At 44.6% G+C, this 19315-nt stretch overlaps 1 protein-coding gene and 1 long non-coding RNA gene across 15 annotated transcripts; one reads left to right on the forward strand and one right to left on the reverse strand.

The window, feature by feature from the left end:
* Nucleotides 1–4429: 4429 nt before the first annotated feature.
* On the reverse strand, nt 4430–14285 carry LOC112240844 (contactin-6). 14 transcript variants are annotated; one of them, XM_042317706.1, is made up of 9 exons: nt 14152–14285; nt 13801–13871; nt 7360–7617; nt 6764–7105; nt 6309–6639; nt 6148–6211; nt 5525–6033; nt 4642–5469; nt 4430–4569 (listed from the first exon to the last, which is right to left on the reverse strand). In XM_042317706.1, the coding sequence occupies exons 2-7, from the start codon at nt 13853–13855 to the stop codon at nt 5806–5808; spliced, it is 1278 nt and encodes a 425-aa protein (XP_042173640.1). In that variant the 5' UTR covers nt 13856–13871; nt 14152–14285; the 3' UTR covers nt 4430–4569; nt 4642–5469; nt 5525–5805. The 14 variants fall into 14 exon arrangements, with proteins under 14 accessions (XP_042173640.1, XP_042173639.1, XP_042173644.1 ...); XM_042317705.1 differs by having other exon boundaries at nt 4430–5469; nt 5633–6033; XM_042317710.1 differs by having other exon boundaries at nt 4430–5073; nt 5561–6033.
* A 299-nt stretch (nt 14286–14584) lies between these two features.
* LOC121845786 lies at nt 14585–15847 on the forward strand. Its single transcript, XR_006082776.1, has 3 exons — nt 14585–14667; nt 14985–15067; nt 15428–15847. It is a non-coding gene; the product is annotated as an uncharacterized LOC121845786 (long non-coding RNA).
* The last annotated feature ends 3468 nt before the right edge of the window (nt 15848–19315 follow it).

The following is a 19315-nucleotide window of genomic DNA, read 5'->3' on the forward strand; positions in this document are numbered from 1 at the left end:
GCTTTTCTTCAGCAGGGACAGGGAAGATGGTTAAAATTGATGGGAAGATGGATGGAGCCAAATACAGGACCATTCTGGAAGAAAACCTGATGGAGTCTGCAGAAGACCTGAGACTGGGACGGAGATTTGTCTTCCAACAAGACAATGATCCAAAACATAAAGCAAAATCTACAATGGAATGGTTCAAAAATAAACATATCCAGGTGTTAGAATGGCCAAGTTAAAGTCCAGACCTGAATCCAATCGAGAATCTGTGGAAAGAACTGAAAACTGCTGTTCACAAATGCTCTCCATCCAACCTCACTGAGCTCGAGCTGTTTTCCAAGGAGGAATGGGAAAAAATTTCAGTCTCTCAATGTGCAAAACTGATAGAGACATACCCCAAGCGACTTACAGCTGTAATCGCAGCAAAAGGTGGCGCTACAAAGTATTAACATAAGGGCCTGAATAATTTTGCACGCCCAATTTTTCAGTTTTTGATTTGTTAAAAAAGTTTGAAATATCCAATAAATGTCGTTCCACTTCATGATTGTGTCCCACTTGTTGTTGATTCTTCACAAAAAAATACAGTTTTATATCTTTATGTTTGAAGCCTGAAATGTGGCAAAAGGTCGCAAAGTTCAAGGGGGCCGAATACTTTCGCAAGGCACTGTATGTTTGTGTTTGAGGAACTGTGTGTGTAAGGTTAAAGCTATGATGACTCTCACACCGCTTTTTTCAAGTGTTCTGACTGAAAGTTTTGTGATGACAATTTTATTGATAGAGCTTTCGCCCATAGTTTAGGGACCCCCATTGTTCCTGTGGCTGTGCCCTTCCCCATTCACGCATTAGATAGTCGACCGTTAGGGTCAGGGTTGATTAGGGAGGTCACCGCTCCTCTGGGCATGGTGACAAAGGGAGTTCACAAGAAGAGAATTAGTCTCTTCCTTATTGACTCTCCTGCGTTTCCCGTGGTGCTAGGCCTACCCTGGTTAGCTTGTCATAACCCCACTGTTTCTTGGCCACAGAGGGCTCTCACGGGGTGGTCGCGAGAGTGCTCTGGGAGGTATTTAGGGGTTTCTGTTGGTGCTATTACGGTGGAGAGTCCAGACCAGGTCTCCACCTTGCACATTACCCCTAAATATACCGATTTGGCTTTCTCCTTCTCCAAAAAGAAGGTGATTCAATTACCTGTTGGAGCATGACCTGTACGTCAAGGCTGAGAAATGCCTGTTCTTCCAACAGTCCATCTCCTTCCTAGGGTATTGCATTTCCACCTCAGGGTTGGAGATGGAGAGTGACCGCATTTCAGCCGTGCATAATTGGCCGACTCCCACCACGGTAAAGGAGGTGCAGCGGTTCTTAGGGTTTGCCAACTACTACTGGAGGTTTATCCGGGGTTTTGGTCAGGTAGCGGCTCCCAAATTTCATGTTCCGGAGAAAGTATAAAAGATCGGTGAAGAATCCAGCTACGAACTGGTCCGTTTGTCACAACTTGGGAAGCTCATGGGAGACAGTGTGGCCACATTACCATAACGCTGTTTATATAATAGCCTCAGATATGAGGTTTACATCTAATTGTTGTATAAGATGAATGAGTGAGGCTGATACTGTTTGTATAATTGTGTAATATGATTTTGGACTGTTTAATGAAGAAAAATACAATTCCCTTTTGATTTGAACTAAATCAGAGGACCGGCCTTGAGCCCAGTTAGGGTTAGACATCCTGGGACAGCCCTCTTCGGCCCTTCCGAGTAAAACCCCCACTCGGGTTTTCGATCAGCAGACCAAGCTTACCTCAATTACTAGATGGCTAAAGGTTGCAGACCATGTTTTTCTCCATTAGGAGGACAAAGGTTGTAGACCATTGCTGAATCTTTTAACCATACCACGTGGTTAAACTCTTAGACTATCGATACCGACAGAATAAGAACAAGTCTTTGATATTGATTACTAGTCTGCAGCTAGGAATTCGGTATCATTGAACGCGAAGAACGGCAACCGCCGAAACATCCATTCTATAACAATTGAATGAATGTCACTTTGAACTATCCCCTCTAACCACAACCGAGAGAGAGAGGGAGAGAGACGGACAATTCCACAAAAGACACGAACCTTTCACCAGCGATCAAGACGACACACTGAGCGTAAATATATATATTGATTGCAATTGTTCCCGAATGAGTGAGTGTTCATGTGTAAAGGATTAGCATTTCAATTGTTATAATCATTAACTGTAGTGACTTCTTAGTCAACCCCCACTTCCCCTTTTATCTAACAAGCCACCATGCCGGTTTAGCCACTAGGGCACATTCTCCTATCATTACATTTACCTTGTTTGTTTGTTTATGCATTTCTGTGAATTACTTAGTTAGTAATAAATAAATTATTTAAGACAGTTGATGTATGGATGACTCATAGTGAAGACTGGGTTCGTGCAGATAACCAACAATTTACGACGTTTGGAATGAGACTAACGTGACGTAAAGTATATAATTCATTCATTCGAAGACTAATTGATCAGATAAAATATCTGAAAAGTTATTTTAGGAAATGATAACTTTGTAATCTGAATATTTTTCCTTGGTGCACCGACTTCCTAGTTAATTAGCTACGTGATTTAATCAGTTGATCTCGTAAAAACTAATTACAGAGAATCTTTGATAAAAACTATTAGTCTTCAGTTAATGATAGTTGTCACGTTCTGACCTTAGTTTCTTTGTTTTGTCTTTGTTTTAGTTGGTCAGGGCGTGAGTTGGGGTGGGCAGTCTATGTTTGTTTTTCTATGTTGGTTTTTGAGTTTGGCCTGGTATGGTTCTCAATCAGAGGCAGATGTCGTTAGTTGTCTCTGATTGAGAATCATACTTAGGTAGCCTTTTTCCACCTGGGTTTCGTGGGTGTTTATTTTCTGTTTTGTTTTGTCTGTCCTGAGCTGCCAGAGTCTCCCGTCTGTCCTGAGCTGCCAGAGTCTCGCATCCGTCCTGACCTGCCAGAGTCTCCCGTCTGTCCTGAGCTGCCAGAGTCTCCCGTCTGTCCTGAGCTGCCCGCCAGTCCTGAGCTGCCAGAGTCTCCCGTCTGTCCTGAACTAACAGAGTCTCCCCGTCTGTCCTGAGCTGCCAGAGTCTCCCGTCTGTCCTGAGCTGCCAGAGTCTCCCGTCTGTCCTGAGCTGCCAGAGTCTCCCGTCTGTCCTGAGCCGCCCGCCAGTCAGGAGCTGCCAGAGCCGCCCGCCGGTCAGGAGCAACCAGATCCGCCGGTCATCAGGAGCTGCCGGAGCCGCCGGTCAACCAGGAGCTGCCAGAGCCGCCGGTCAGCCAGGAGCTGCCAAAGCCGCCAGTCAGCCAGGAGCTGCCAGAGCCGCCAGTCAGCCAGGAGCTGCCAGAGCCGCCAGTCAGCCAGGAGCTGCCAGAATCGCCTGTCACGCCGGCGATGCCAGAATCGCCCTTCACTGCCGGAGTCTCCCGTCCGTCCGGTGCTGCCGGAATATCCCCTCCATCCGGTGCTGCCGGAATCTCACGTCCATTCGGGACCCATGGCTGTGGTCCCCAGTCCGAGGTTGGCGGCGAGGGTCGCCACTTTTAAGAGGCCACGGAGGCGAATAAAGAGGCGGAGAAAAACTGTGGTGAAGTGGGGTCCACGTCCCGCGCCAGAGCCGCCACGGACAGACGCCCACCCAGACCCTCCCCTATAGGTTCAAGTTTTGCGGCCAGAGTCCGCACCTTTGGGGGGTATTGTCATGTTCTGACCTTAGTTCCTTTGTTTTGTCTTTGTTTTAGTTGGTCAGGGCTTGAGTTGGGGTGGGCAGTCTATGTTTGTTTTTCTATGTTTGTTTTTGAGTTTGGCCTGGTATGGTTCTCAATCAGAGGCAGGTGTTGTTAGTTGTCTCTGATTGGGAATCATACTTAGGTAGCCTTTTTCCACCTGGGTTTCGTGGGTGTCTATTTTCTGTTTTGTGTGTATTCACTAGACAGGACTGTTTCGTTTGTTCGTTCTTCCTAGTTATAATTTTGTTTAGTGTTCACTGGATTTTTGTTTTAGATTCCGTCTCTCACAGTTGAAGTGTACCTATGATAAAAAGTACAGACCTCTACATGCTTTGTAAGTAGGAAAACCTGCAAAATTGGCCGTGTATCAAATACTTGTTCTCCCCACTGTAATTACATTTAGAGTTCCTGGCATCATTCATTTGGCTCCTAACTGTTAGAGAGGATAGCTGTGTCTGCAGTGTCACAGTAGTTAGGGAAAAGGATGCCTTTCCAGACACAGACTATGTGTAGGTTTAGTGTGGTGTATGGATGGGATGTTTAAATCACTGATTTATAGTACATTTACTATAAGATCTCATGAATAACGTTGGTTATATTGTGTTATTTAAACCTGGAATCTTTAATGCTGAAACTAAAAAATGAACTGTTTTTATCCCCTCTGACCATAATAGAACAGTAGAATATGGACTGAACAGTTTGGCCTGTACTTTAATTTAAATAGATAGTTCAAGTCGAAATCAAAGACATTCGAATTGAGGAATTATATAGCAATTTCCAAAAGCATTTAAAAAAAAGAATTACATTAAAAGCCACAATGTCTGTAACCTATGATTGGATTGAATCCCTCCCAATGTCTATAACCTATGATTGGATTGAATCCCTCCCAATGTCCATAACCTATGATTGGATTGAATCCCTCCCAATGTCTATAACCTATGATTGGATTGAATCCCTCCCAATGTCTGTAACCTATGATTGGATGGAATCCCTCCCAATGTCTGTAACCTATGATTGGATTGAATCCCTCCCAATGTCTATAACCTATGATTGGATTGAATCCCTCCCAATGTCTGTAACCTATGATTGGATTGAATCCCTTCCAATGTCTATAACCTATGATTGGATTGAATCCCTCCCAATGTCTATAACCTATGATTGGATGGAATCCCTCCCAATGTCTATAACCTATGATGGGATTGAATCCCTCCCAATGTCTATAACCTATGATTGGATTGAATCCCTCCCAATGTCTGTAACCTATGATTGGATTGAATCCCTCCCAATGTCTATAACCTATGATTGGATGGAATCCCTCCCAATGTCTGTAACCTATGATTGGATTGAATCCCTCCCAATGTCTATAACCTATGATTGGATTGAATCCCTCCCAATGTCTGTAACCTATGATTGGATTGAATCCCTTCCAATGTCTATAACCTATGATTGGATTGAATCCCTCCCAATGTCTATAACCTATGATTGGATGGAATCCCTCCCAATGTCTATAACCTATGATTGGATTGAATCCCTCCCAATGTCTATAACCTATGATTGGATTGAATCCCTCCCAATGTCTATAACCTATGATTGGATTGAATCCCTCCCAATGTCTATAACCTATGATTGGATTGAATCCCTCCCAATGTCTATAACCTATGATTGGATTGAATCCCTCCCAATGTCTGTAACCTATGATTGGATTGAATCCCTCCCAATGTCTGTAACCTATGATTGATTGAATCCCTCCCAATGTCTATAAATCCCTCCCAATGTCTATAACCTATGATTGGATTGAATCCCTCCCAATGTCTATAACCTATGATTGGATTGAATCCCTCCCAATGTCTATAACCTATGATTGGATTGAATCCCTCCCAATGTCTGTAACCTATGATTGGATTGAATCCCTCCCAATGTCTATAACCTATGATTGGATTGAATCCCTCCCAATGTCTGTAACCTATGATTGGATTGAATCCCTCCCAATGTCTGTAACCTATGATTGGATTGAATCCCTCCCAATGTCTATAACCTATGATTGGATTGAATCCCTCCCAAAGTCTATTGAGCAGCACTGGGGCTGTTGAATTTCACAGTAGTGTACTGTAAATCCTCGTCCTGTTTCTGGGGGTGAGACGGTGGGACGGTGGAGTCCAGAGGCACTTCCTGGTTTCTGTGTTGGATGCTTGCGTAGGTAATTTCATCCTGCTCGTCTGTGATCGCTCTCTGTGCTGCAATAGGGGCCATGGCCATGCCTGAGATGTTGTCATACACTGGATTAGAGTCTCTCTGATGGGGAGAGAAGACAGACAACATGAGGGGTGAAAGATATTACCACAGTCATTGAGTCCATCTATACACAGATGATTGCAGTTCTCAGTCAACTGACTCCAAAAAACGTACCTGTCCATTCTCTACTGTGTCTCTTCTGTCTCTTGTGTCAGAGGTGGATTTGGAGGCCTTCTTCCTGTTTTGTGAAATAATTCATCAATTAATAGAGCAATATACATATTTTGATCGATTATACCACAGAATGTGAAACGGGATCAATTCATCTCACTCACCTGAACCACATGAACCCAAAGAGACAGAGTATGAGAATTAGAATAACCACTATGATTCCTACAACTGCATTCTTAAAAGACTTTGGCTCCCCAAAGAACGTAACAGGAGAACGGATATTCTCGTAGCCTTTAACACTACAGGAGTAGCTGCCTGCGTCCCCACTGCTGATTTGGTCTAAGTAGAGGTAGTTGTCTTGGTTGTTTGGGTTGGTGAGAAGTTGTCCGTTCTTGTACCAGATGTAGGTGGGGTTGTCAGTTAGAGTACAGGTGGTGCTACAGGTCAGTGTCACCTTCCCTTCCTCTGTGCCAGGAGTCTCCTTCACCTGCAGGTCTGAAAAGGGAGAAATTAAGACAAAATAACAATCATCATTATTTCCACCAATAATATGACTTAGACTAGATGATATAATACTGTAATACTGTATAATACTATAATATAATACTGACAGTATTACCTGTGACAATCAGAGTTATTCCAGGGAAGCTGTATCCCCATTTTACCGCAGTTGTTGTAAATCTAAACTTATATTCAGCAGAGTCACTCTCTCTCAGGTCTGTGATTCTCAGGGTGGAGTCCTTGTCTGTAGTTGGATGGTACTTCACACGACCTGCATACTCTGGGTCCTGGCTTAAATCTGTAGTAACTCCAGACTCCCATTTGTTGAACCAGGATACTTCTGTGACGTTATGCCACCTGGGATGTCTATACGTGCAGGTAATGTCCACTGTTGACCCCTTCAAGGCACAGATACTCCTCTTGGTGTAAGTCACATTCAAACAGCTCTGACCATAAACACCTGAAACAAAATGTATCTGATCAATTCCTCAAACGATAATGAGACGATTTCAAGTGTTTAAGATGTATTGGACTGGTTAATTTAAAATGAATAAAATATAAATGTATATAACTCATGAAACATGAGACCAACACTTACATGTTGCGTTTATATTGTTGTTCAGTATATTTTCTTATCAGCTGATTTAGGACTGAACAATGCAACTTTAGTAATAATCTAATAAACTTCAAAACTGTAGCTGAATCCAGACTCACACACTGCAGGAGAGAGGAGATCCTCATGGCCTTTTACAGCACAGGAGTAAATGTCTGAATAGTAAATGTGGATACGATATTGTTGGGAAATGTGCTTATCTAGACGATGTCCATTCTTGTACCAGATGTAGGTGGGGTTGGGGTTGTCACTCAGAGTACAGGTGTTGCTACAGGTCAGTGTCACCTCCTGTCCCTTCACTACGTTGGTGGGAGGCACCATCACCTGGCTTTGTTGTCCACACCTTGTTGCTGTATTTGCTGAGTTGAGGGTAAATTAAAACCGTAGATTAGCATAACTTAGTGATGTGTGACAGACAGCTGGGTCATTCCACAAAGACTGCCTTTTGCTTCCCTTTGTGTAGCAATATTGAATTTTAAAAGCCTGTTATAGTAAATGAAGTGCCCTTTAATATAGACAACATGAAGAATTCAATAAATCTGATTGCCCCTCTAAGGTCAATGTCCGTGCCCCGCGGAAATCTAATTAGCACAATACAAAAATCCCCATAAACATCCATCTATTTAAGATAGAGATATGTTTTTTTGCATTGGATGAGTCTCAATCCACCGTATCTGCCTATTTTGCACTTCCGCATCTGCTGTGAAAGGTGACCGAGCTAGAGCGGTGTCTTCTCACCAAATCATCTGAAGCGTCCGAACGGTCTAGGAAGTCCAGAGGTCTCACAAGACTCGTCTGAAGGTCCCCCGTACCAGTTAAACATGAATGGAAGTATATATGGACACTGATTAGTGCCAAAAATAAGGAGTTAAATTCATGTAAAAAAATATATAATAATCCTGATCTCTCAGATATACAGTACCAGTCAAAGGTGCTACACACACCTACTCATTCAAGGATTTTTCTTAATTTTTACTATTTTCTTGTCACGCCCTGACCTTAGAGAGCCTTTTTATTTGGTTAGGTCTGGGTGTGATTTGGGTGGGCATTCTAGTTGTTTTATTTCTTTGTTGGCCGGGTATGGTTCCCAATCAGAGGCAGCTGTCTATCGTTGTCTCTAATTGGGGATCATACTTAGGTATCCTTTTTTCCACTTGTTTTTGCATAGTTGCTGTCTAGCCATGCAGAACTTTACGTTCGGTTTTATATTTTGTTGTTTTGTCAGCCTTCAGTATTAAAAATCATGAACACTTTCCACGCTGCGCTTTGGTCTCATTCATCTAACGTAACAGAAGATCCCACCACAAACGGACCAAGCAGCGTGGTCAGGAGGAGAGGACACAACGGAAACCCAAGAGGCAACCCCAAACAATTTTTTTGGGGGGGGCAGATGACGTGGGCGTCGGTGCTGAAGGGTGAGTCCGAGGCCAAGGAAGAATTCTTGGACCGTTTGAACGAGGAGTGGTTGGCAGTGGAGAGGGACGAAACAGTTTTGGAGGGTTGGAGTCTGGAGCAAGACAGTCGCTTTGAGGAGCGTGTGACCCTTCAGGCACACGCTGGCCTCACTGGAGGCTTTGAGGTTACACGTACTGTGTCTCCGGTACACACCCACAGCCCGGTGCGCTCTGTGCCAGCTCCCCGCATTTGCCGTGCTAGAGTGGGCATTCAGCCTGGACGGATTGTGCCGGCTCAGCGCTCCTGGTCTCCAGTGCGTCTCTTCGGCCCAGGAAATCCTGCGCCGGCTCTGCACACTGTGTCTCCGGTGCACCTTCACAGCTCAGTGCGTTCTGTGACAGTGCCCCGCAGTTGCCAGGCTAGAGTGAGCATCCAGCCAGGGTGGGTTGTGCCAGCTCTGCGCTCCAGACCTCCGGTGCGTCTCCACGGCCCAGTATACCCTGTGCCAGCTCCACACACCCGGTCTCCTGTGCGTTTTCCCAGCCTAGTAAGCCCTGTGCCAGCTCTACGCACCAGGCCTCCTGTGACGATTTGTGACACGAAGCCTCCAGTGACGATCCTTGGCACGAAGCCTCCAGTGACGATCCAATGTCCGGAGCCTCCTGAGACGGTCTGTAGTCCAGAGCCTCCAGCGACGGTCTGCAGTCCAGAGCCTCCAGCGACGGTCAGCAGTCCAGAGCATGCAGCGATGGTCCCCGGTCCGGAGCCTCCAGCGACGTTCCCCGGTCCGGAGCCTCCAGTGACGGTCCCCGGTCCGGAGCATGCAGCGACGGTCCCCGGTCCGGAGCATGCAGCGACGGTCCCCGGTCCGGAGCATGTAGCGACGGTCCCCGGTTGGGAGCATGCAGCGACGGTCCCCGTCCGGAGCATGCAGTGACGGTCCCCGGTCCGGAGGCTGTGAATGCGCCGGGAATGAGCCTGCCCTTTCTATCGTTTCTCCAAGGTGTCTGCAGCATTGTGACGTATTTGTAGGCATATCATTGGAAGATTGGCCATAAGAGACTACATTTACCAGGGGTCCGCCTGGTGTCCTTTGTCTAAATTGGTGCGTAATCTACAAGCTGCACGCAGTCATCCAGTGATTGAGAGGAGAGAGGAGGCTTTCAACGAACGATATATCATGAAGAGATATGTGAAAAACTCCTTGAGGATTGATTCTAAACAACATTTGCCATGTTTCAGTCGATATTATGGAGTTAATTTGGAAAAAAGTTGGCGTTTTGAAGACTGAATTTTCGGGTTTTTTTGGTAGCCAAACGTGACGCACCAAACGGAGCAATTTCTCCTAAACAAATAATCTTTCAGGAAAAACTGAGCATTTGCTATCTAACTGAGAGTCTCCTCATTGAAAACATCTGAAGTTCTTCAAAGGTAATGATTTTATTTGAATGATTTTCTGGTTTTTGTGAAAATGTTGCATGCTGAATGCTACGCTAAATGCTACGCTAGCTGCGCTAGCTGTTACACAAATGGTTGTTTTGCTATGGTTGAGAAGCATATTTTGAAAATCTAAGATGACAGTGTTGTTAACAAAAGGCTAAGCTTGAGAGCTAGCATATTAATTTCATTTCATTTGCGATTTTCATGAATAGTTAACGTTGTGTTATGCTAATGAGCTGCGGGGATAATTACACTCCTGGATACAGGTTTTTTTCGTAGCTAAACGTGACGCACCAAACGGAGCGATTTCTCCTAAACAAATAATCTTTCAGGAAAAACTGAGCATTTGCTATCTAACAGAGTCTCCTCATTGAAAACATCTGAAGTTCTTCAAAGGTAAATTATTTTATTTGAATGCTTTTCTGGTTTTTGTGAAAATGTTGCATGCTGAATGCTACGCTAAATGCTACGCTAGCTATCAATAATCTTACACAAATGCTTGTTTTGCTATGGTTGAAAAGCATATTTTGAAAATCTGAGATGACAGTGTTGTTAACAAAAGGCTAAGCTTGAGAGCTAGCATATTTATTTCATTTCATTTGCGATTTTCATGAATAGTTAACATTGCGTTATGGTAATGAGCTTGAGGCTGTATTCACGATCCCGGATCCGGGATGGCTAGAATCAAGAGGTTTTAAGGAGTCTTAGAATTCAATATCAAGTAGTAAAATGATCCTTGGTATGACCTTCTTAAAACAATTACATGTAACTTAGTTGAATATCTAATAGTTAAATCATCGTGTAAAAGCAGGTGAGCTGGTTCTACTCTTTTTACCCATTTTCTGGTGTTTTGGAAAACTGAGCGGGACGAGAATAACACGTCAACCCTGTTACCCATAGATAGACAGGCTAGATATGTTTTAACAATTAAAACATTTTTGTGAAGCTTGCTTTCGAATGCAACTCCCTTTTGCACACAACAACCTTCCATTCTCCTTATCACAATGTCACGGTCGTCCTCCTCTTCATCTGAAGAGGAGAGGCGAGAAGGATCGGAGGACCAAAATGCAGCGTGGTTATCTTTATACATCTTTATTGAAGATGATAAATTAACAATATACCAAAAAAACAAGAAATGTAAAAAACCGAAACAGCCCTATCTGGTGCAGACTGGCAGCTTAAAACATTTTGGCGGATCCTGGCAGACTGGCAGCTCTGGCTGCTCCATGCTGACTGGCGGCTCTGGCTGCTCCATGCTGACTGGCGGCTCTGGCTGCTCCATGCTGACTGGCGGCTCTGGCTGCTCCATGCTGACTGGCGGCTCTGGCTGCTCCATGCTGACTGGCGGCTCTGGCTGCTCCATGCTGACTGGCGGCTCTGGCGGCTCCTTGCAGACTGGCGGCTCTGGCGGCTCCTTGCAGACTGGCGGCTCTGGAGGATCCTGGCAGACTGGCGGCTCTGGCGGATCCTGGCAGACTGGCGGCTCTGGCGGATCCTGGCAGACTGGCGGCTCTGGCGGATCCTGGCAGACTGGCGGCTCTGGCGGATCCTGGCTGACTGGTGGATCCTGGCAGACTGGCGGATCCTGGCTGACTGGCGGCTCTGGCGGATCCTGGCTGACTGGCGGCTCTGGCTGCTCCTTGCAGACTGGCGGCTCTGGCGGCTCCTTGCAGACTGGCGGCTCTGGCGGCTCCTTGCAGACTGGCAGCTCTGGCGGCTCCTTGCAGACTGGCAGCTCTGGCGGCTCCTTGCAGACTGGCAGCTCTGGCGGCTCCTTGCAGACTGGCAGCTCTGGCGGCTCCTTGCAGACTGGCAGCTCTGGCGGCTCCTTGCAGACTGGCAGCTCTGGCGGCTCCTTGCAGACTGGCAGCTCTGGCGGCTCCTTGCAGACTCCGGCAGCGCTGGACAGGCGGGAGACTCCGGCAGCGCTGGACAGGCAGCGCTGGACAGGCGGGAGACTCCGGCAGCGCTGGACAGGCGGGAGACTCCGGCAGCGCTGGACAGGCGGGAGACTCCGGCAGCGCTGGACAGGCGGGAGACTCCGGCAGCGCTGGACAGGCGGGAGACTCCGGCAGCGCTGGACAGGCGGGAGACTCCGGCAGCGCTGGACAGGCGGGAGACTCTGGCAGCGCTGGAGAGGAGGAAGGCTCTGGCAGCGCTGGACAGGCGAAGCACACTGTAGGCCTGGTGCGTGGTGCTGGCACTGGTGGTACTGGGCCGGGGACACGCACAGGAAGCCTGGTGCGGGGAGCTGCCACCGGAGGGCTGGTGCGTGGAGGTGGTACTGGATAGACCGGACCGTGCAGGCGCACTGGAGCTCTTGAGCACCGAGCCTGCCCAACCTTACCTGGTTGAATGCTCCCGGTCGCCCTGCCAGTGCGGCGAGGTGGAATAGCCCGCACCGGGCTATGCAGGTGAGCCGGGGACTCCGTGCGCAAGGCTGGTGCCATGTAAGCCGGCCCAAGGAGACGCACTGGAGACCAGATGCGTAGAGCCGGCTTCATGACACTTGGCTCGATGCCCACTCTAGCCCGGCCGATACGAGGAGCTGGTATGTACCGCACCGGGCTATGCACCCGCACTGGAGACACCGTGCGCTCTACAGCATAACACGGTGCCTGCCCGGTCTCTCTAGCCCCCCGGTAAGCACAGAAAGTTGGCGCAGGTCTCCTACCTGGCTTCGCCATACTCCCTGTGTGCTTCCCCCCAAGACATTTTTGTGGCTGACTCTCGGGCTTCCATCCGCGTCGCCGTGCTGCCTTCTCATACCAGCGCCTCTCCGCCTTCGCGGAGAGCAGCGATTTTGCTGCTCCTGCTGCCGCTGCCTGTCACCACGCCGCTTGGTCCTGTTGTGGTGGGTGATTCTGTCACGGTCGTCCTCCTCTTCATCTGAAGAGGAGAGGCGAGAAGGATCGGAGGACCAAAATGCAGCGTGGTTATCTTTATACATCTTTAATGAAGATGATAAATGAACAATATACAAAAAAAACAAGAAACGTGAAAATCCCAAAACAGCCCTATCTGGTGCAACAAACACAGAGACAGGAACAATCACCCACGAAAAAACACTCAAAGAATATGGCTGCCTAAATATGGTTCCCAATCAGAGACAACGATAAACCTGCCTCTGATTGAGAACCACTCCAGGCAACCATAGACTTACTTAGACTACTTCACTAAACCACAATCCCATAACCTACAAAAAAACCCTAGACAAAACACACCACATAAATACCCATGTCACACCCTGGCCTGACCAAAATAATAAAGAAAACACAAAATACTAAGGCCAGGGCGTGACACACAAGGGGATTAACGGCGAATTTAAGATGAAATCGTCAACCCTGTTATGTTCAACCCCGTAACTTTATTTGGAACTTAAGAGGCACTTACTGTAGTCATTTTTTATTGAATCTCTTGAGATGAGAAAACACATGTTTTATTAAGTTGAACACGTGCTCTTTGACAGAATGTTAAAATTAGGTGAAATCTGAATAATCTTTTGACCAAGATACACTTGGTGGAACGACCCAGCTTCTGAAGGGAAATGGGAATGCCTAAAAGACCCCTGAACACACCAGAATATTCATATTCATGTTGTCCTGAACTGTCTCATGGCCTTTTGTAATTGTCTGTAGATGTAATAGCAACAAGGATAGCTATCATAAGAAGACTATTACAAATCTAAGAACGTGACCATACAGTACCTGCCATTGACAAGAGAAAGACCACAAACACACTTCCTGGTTTTCTCAAGGCCATTGTTGCATCACCCACCCTGTAGTGTTAGAAACATAAACAACAACTCACTCTATACCTGGTGAATAACTACTCCTTATAAATGAATTAAGAGGTAAACAATTACTTATTGAACAGAGCTGTCTGTAGCACTGTATACACATAATAATCATTTTATTGCTCAAAATCTGTTTTATTCTTACAATCCTATAGCATTGAGACATGGGTCCCTAGTATTATCATTAGCCAGAATAATATGGTTAATCACTAAAAACATACTACCAAACACAATTTTATAAGATATCTTCAAGTGTACTTACAGAGCAAAGTGGAGAGGTTTTGTAAGACAACTCACTGGCAGTATGAAAACAAGAAGTAAGTGAGTGGTTGACACATGAGGGCACAAGTTGCTGTAATTTCCTTCCTTTTCATGCAAAAAGACAACTACTTTTGGACGGTTTACAGGCAGAACACATTTCAGAAGTTGCATCACGGCTGACAAAAAAACGTGTTGCATGACGGCATTTGCCCCAGCACATTAGATTCTGTTTAATAAAATAGTTAGACGCAAAGGGGACAAACTGCTGTTTTTTAAACCGATTTGCCTCATGATTTTGTCAACTCACACATGAAGATTGCTGCTGCAGGCTCTTTGTATGTCTTGACCAATCAGATTAATTGAAATCGCAGGTCGCGCGGTTTGGGCATAACCCACAAAGGTCAAGGAGCGCACTCCACTGTCCTCCTTTATTTATTTAGTAAGCATGATAACACATCAGTCCAGACAGACAGAAGTACCCGCTTGAGAGAGAAATTTGCAGAAGAATTTGCAAAATGTATAATGATTATTTATTTACTAAATTATGTTCAAATGTTAAACAATTTACTTTCATATGAATTTTGAATTAAAATGTTGATTAACTGTTGTTTATTAGCCCATTGCTAAGCTAGCTAACACTTCGGACGCAATAGCTAGCTAATGCTAGTAGGCAACCTCGTCCTGCTTATCAGGTGTTTAGAGATCAACAACTCAACTAACAAGGCCTAGTTGTAGATTCAGTAATGCATCAGTTGTGAAGACCCGGACAGTTTTAAAATCATTAATTGGGGAACATGCTAGCCAGCTAAATACATTTCTCCCATTTGTTTCCAGGGACTAAAGTGGGCACCTGATCGCGTTTCACTCCATTGCAGTGGTTTGGCAGGAGAAAACAGTCGTGCCCGTCTTGTTTGCAGGTAAGACATGTTAAAAAATAAATGCCATCTGATTGCAAAGTGGCAAATGCAGCCAACTATTTTATTAGATCTAGGCTTGCAAGCCAGCCAAGTTATTTGTGCATTCTCTGTTGATGAGTCTGTTTAGCTACTTTGCTAGCTAGCAGAATGCAGTGTCTGATTGGGTTTGGTGTTACCAGTTAAAATGAAAGATTGTTTTTCTACTCTCATTCTAAACTGACCAAGCCTATGAAAAACTGTTAACAAAACTATTGCACATTTAATAAAGGTAGTTGAGGCTTCAGAAACATGAATCAGCACTGAGATTTGGTCAGTGAGGTTAATTTCTCCCCCCTTGTCTCTGCTTGTTCCACCTTGAAGGACACCTGACCCTGTCACCCTGCAGATGTAAGGAACTTGTTGTGAACCTCCCAGCCACCAGGATGATTCCCATATCCAAGGTTTTTATTAAGGACTGTGCAATATCACAATGTTAGGAATGGATTCACCAGTTATTGTTTATCATGCAGATTTGTCTGAACATCGTAATTTATGAAACTCATTCTTAAATACAGACATGAATTTCTGTCCCAGGGAATTGCACTATGTGCACATCTTCAATTTAGATCACAATTATTTGAATGAGGTGTTAGTAAAGGGCTGGAACAGAAACGTGTAAACTCCTGTGTATAAAAACAATCCTGTGGCGGTCATGACAAAATCATGTAGTGAACAATCTTATGAACGTTGGAGGTTAATCTCCTTGGAGATGTCACTCACGTGGGAATGAGTTATTTTGTACAATGGACTGTGTATTAAGGACTCGTGCACAGGTACAGAAACAACTATAAAAGTGTAACATTTATTCCAAATTGCAAGTGATGCCTTCACGTGTTTTGGTTTTGAGAAATCAACAGAAGAAAGGCCTCAATAATATTCCCATGCTGTATTCATTTAATATATATCCTATTTGATAAGCATTTAAATATACTGAACACAAATATAAACACCTCATGCAACAATTTCAACAACTTTACTGAGTTACAGTTCATATAAGGAAATCAGTCAATTGAAAGACAATTATTTTAGCCCTCATCTATGGATTTTACATGACTGGGAATACAAATGTGCATCTGTTGGTCACATATACACTATATATACACACAAAAGCATGTGGACACCCCTCCAAATGAGTGGATTTATCCACATCCGTTGCTGAGAGGTGTATACAGTGCATTCAGGAAAGTATTCAGACCCCTTGACATTTCCACATTTTGTTACATCCTTGTTCTAAAATGGATTAAATTGCTTTTTTCCCTCATCAATCTACACATAATATCCCATAATTATAAAGCCTCATGGCTTGGTTTTTGCTCTGACATGCACTGTCAACTGTGGGACCTTATATAGACAGGTGTGTGCCTTTCCAAATCTTGTCCAATCAATTGAATTTACCACAGGTGGACTCCAATCAATGGAAACAGGATGAACCTGAGAAAAATGTTCAGTCTCGTAGCAAAGGGTCTGAATACCAATGTAAATAAGTTATTTCTGTTTATATTTTTTAAATTAATTTTCTACTATTGCTAAAGAACTATTCAACTTGTGATTATGGGGTATTGTAATTAGATGAAGGATTTTTATTATTTTTTAAATTCCATTTTAGAATAATGCTGTAACATAACAAAATGTGGAAAAAGTCAAGGGGTCTGAATACCTTCTGAATGTACTGAAAAATTGAGCACACAGCCATGCAATTTCCATAGACAAATATTGGCAGTAGAATTACATTACTGAAGAAATCAGTGAATTTCAATGTGGTACCATCATAGGATGCCACCTTTCAAACAAGTCAATTTGTCAAATTTCTGTCCTGCTAGAGCTTCCCCAGTCAACTGTAAGTGCTGTTATTGTGAAGTGGAAACATCTAAGAGAATCAATGGCTCTGCCAGGAAGTGGTAGGTCACACAAGCTCACAGAACGGGACCGCTGAGTGCTGAAACAAATAGAGCGTAAAAATTGTCTTTCCTCGGTAGCAACACTCACTCCCAAGTTCCAAACTGCCTCTGGAAGCAAAGTCAGCACAGGAAATGTTTGTTGGGAGCTTCATGAAATGGGTTTCCATGGCCGACCATCCGCACACAAGTCTAACATCATTATGCGCAATAATAAGTGTTGGCTGGAGTGGTGTAAAGCTCGCCGCCATTGGACTCTGGGGAAGTGGAAATGTGTTCTCTGGAGTGATGAATCACGCTTCACTATCTGGCAGTCCGACAGACTAATCTGGATGCCAACTGTAAAGTTCGGTGGAGGAGGAATAATGGTATGGGGCTGTTTCTCATGGTTCCTGCTAGGCCCCATAGAACACAGACTGCGAGCCAGGCCTAATCACCCAACACCAGTGCCCGACGTCACTATTGCTCGTGGCTAAATAGAAGCAAGACACTGCAGCAATGTTTCAACATCTAGTGGAAAGACTTCCCAGAAAAATTATAGGCTGTAATAGCAACAAAGGGGGGACCAGCTCCATATTAATGCCCATGATTTTGGAATGAGATGTTTGACGAGCAGGCGTCCACATACTTTTGGTCATGTAGTGTATGTTAGTGCTGGGCTGGAACAGAAGTCTGCACACCCAGCATACCTTCAGGAGAAGGATTGGCCTGCTACAGTTGTGATACGTTTGTAGCTTACATTGTGTGTGACTTTTAACTTTGTTGTATACAACATTTGTCTAGTTTGAGAAACAGACGCCTCACAAGTCCTCAAGTGGCAGCTTCATTAAATAGTACCCGCAAAACACCAGTCTCAACGTCAACAGTGAAGAGGCGACTCCGGGATGCTCCTCTGTCCAGTGTCTGTGTTCTTTTGCCCATCTTAATCTTTTCTTTTTATTGGCCAGTCTGAGATATGGCTTTTCTTTGCAACACTGCCTAGAAGGCCAGCATCCCAGAGTCGCCTCTTCACTGTTGACGTTGAGACTGGTGTTTTGCGGGTGCTATTTAATGAAGCTGCCAGTTGAGGATTTATGAGGCGTCTGTTTCTCAAACTAGACACTCTAATGTACTTGTCCTCTTGCTCAGTTGTGCACCGGGGCCTCCCACTCTTCTTTATATTCTGGTTAGAGACATGTGCTGACACCTCTGGAGCAATCCACAACATCTTTTAAATGACATTTGGAGTTCCTGGTGGGACATGTATCAATGAATTTAGATTAGTTCCAGGTGCTGTCTGTGTGTGGGGTGGGGTTTTGTGTTTAGATGTCTGTTGTTTCCCGGTGTCCAGAGATCCCTCTTATCCATGTACAGGTTGGCGTGCTCTGGAAGGATGAGAGGGGAGAGTGTGGCCTTATCTAAATTCAGTGGAACTTTGTAAGTGTTCCCATCTCCCTCCAGATCCTCTCTGTCTTCCTGAGTACGCCTTCCTCAATTATACCCAAATCATATCAAATCAAAGTTTACTTGTCACGTGCGCGAATACAACCTTACAGTGAAATGCTCACTTACAGGCTCTAACCAACAGTGCAAAAAAGGTATGAGATGAACAATAGGTAAGTATAGAAATAAAAACAACAGTAAAAAGACAATAAAAAATAACAGAAAAATCCAGAAAATCACATAATAAAATTATAATAAAAATAAAATAAAAAATGCCAACAGTTTTATCTGAGTGCACAAATCAGTATGCCTACCTACCAAAGCCCAGCACTACTAGCACCCTTGTGAAAGCCACACAGTATACTATATTAAACCCTATAGTAAACTATATTAAACCCTATAGTATACTATATTAAATCCTATAGTATACTATATTAAACCATATAGTATACTATATTAAACCCTATAGTATACTATATTAAACCCTATAGTAGAGCCTATAGTATACTATATTAAACCCTATAGTAGACCCTATAGTATACTCTATATTAATCCCTATAGTATACTATATTAAACCCTATAGTAGAGACGGTGGGACGGTGGAGTCCAGAGGCACTTCCTGGTTTCTGTGTTAGATGCTGGGGTAGGTAACGTCATCCTGCTCGTCTGTGATCGCTCTCTGTGCTGCAATAGGGGCCATGGCCATGCCTGAGATGTTGTCATACACTGGATTAGAGTCTCTCTGATGGGGAGAGAAGACAGACAACATGAGGGGTGAAAGATATTACCACAGTCATTGAGTCCATCTAAATACAGATCACTGTAGCTCTTAGTCAACTGATTCCAGAAGACTCACCTGTCCGTTCTCTGCTGTGTCTCTTCTGTCTCTTGT

Source organism: Oncorhynchus tshawytscha, unplaced genomic scaffold (genome assembly GCF_018296145.1).
Source record: "Oncorhynchus tshawytscha isolate Ot180627B unplaced genomic scaffold, Otsh_v2.0 Un_contig_3458_pilon_pilon, whole genome shotgun sequence".
NCBI lineage: Eukaryota > Metazoa > Chordata > Actinopteri > Salmoniformes > Salmonidae > Oncorhynchus > Oncorhynchus tshawytscha.

What these genes read in the sequence shown, in the direction of transcription:
- LOC112240844 (XM_042317705.1), bottom strand. Translation starts at nt 13,855, where the DNA reads ATGGCCTTGAGAAAACCAGGAAGTGTGTTTGTGGTCTTTCTCTTGTCA. An exon ending in CTTTCTCTTGTCAATGGCAG is followed by an intron (nt 7,618 to 13,800) that starts GTACTGTATGGT and finishes CCCTCAACTCAG; the next exon opens with CAAATACAGCAACAAGGTGT. An exon ending in ACACAGTAGAGAATGGACAG is followed by an intron (nt 6,034 to 6,147) that starts GTACGTTTTTTG and finishes TCTCCCCATCAG; the next exon opens with AGAGACTCTAATCCAGTGTA.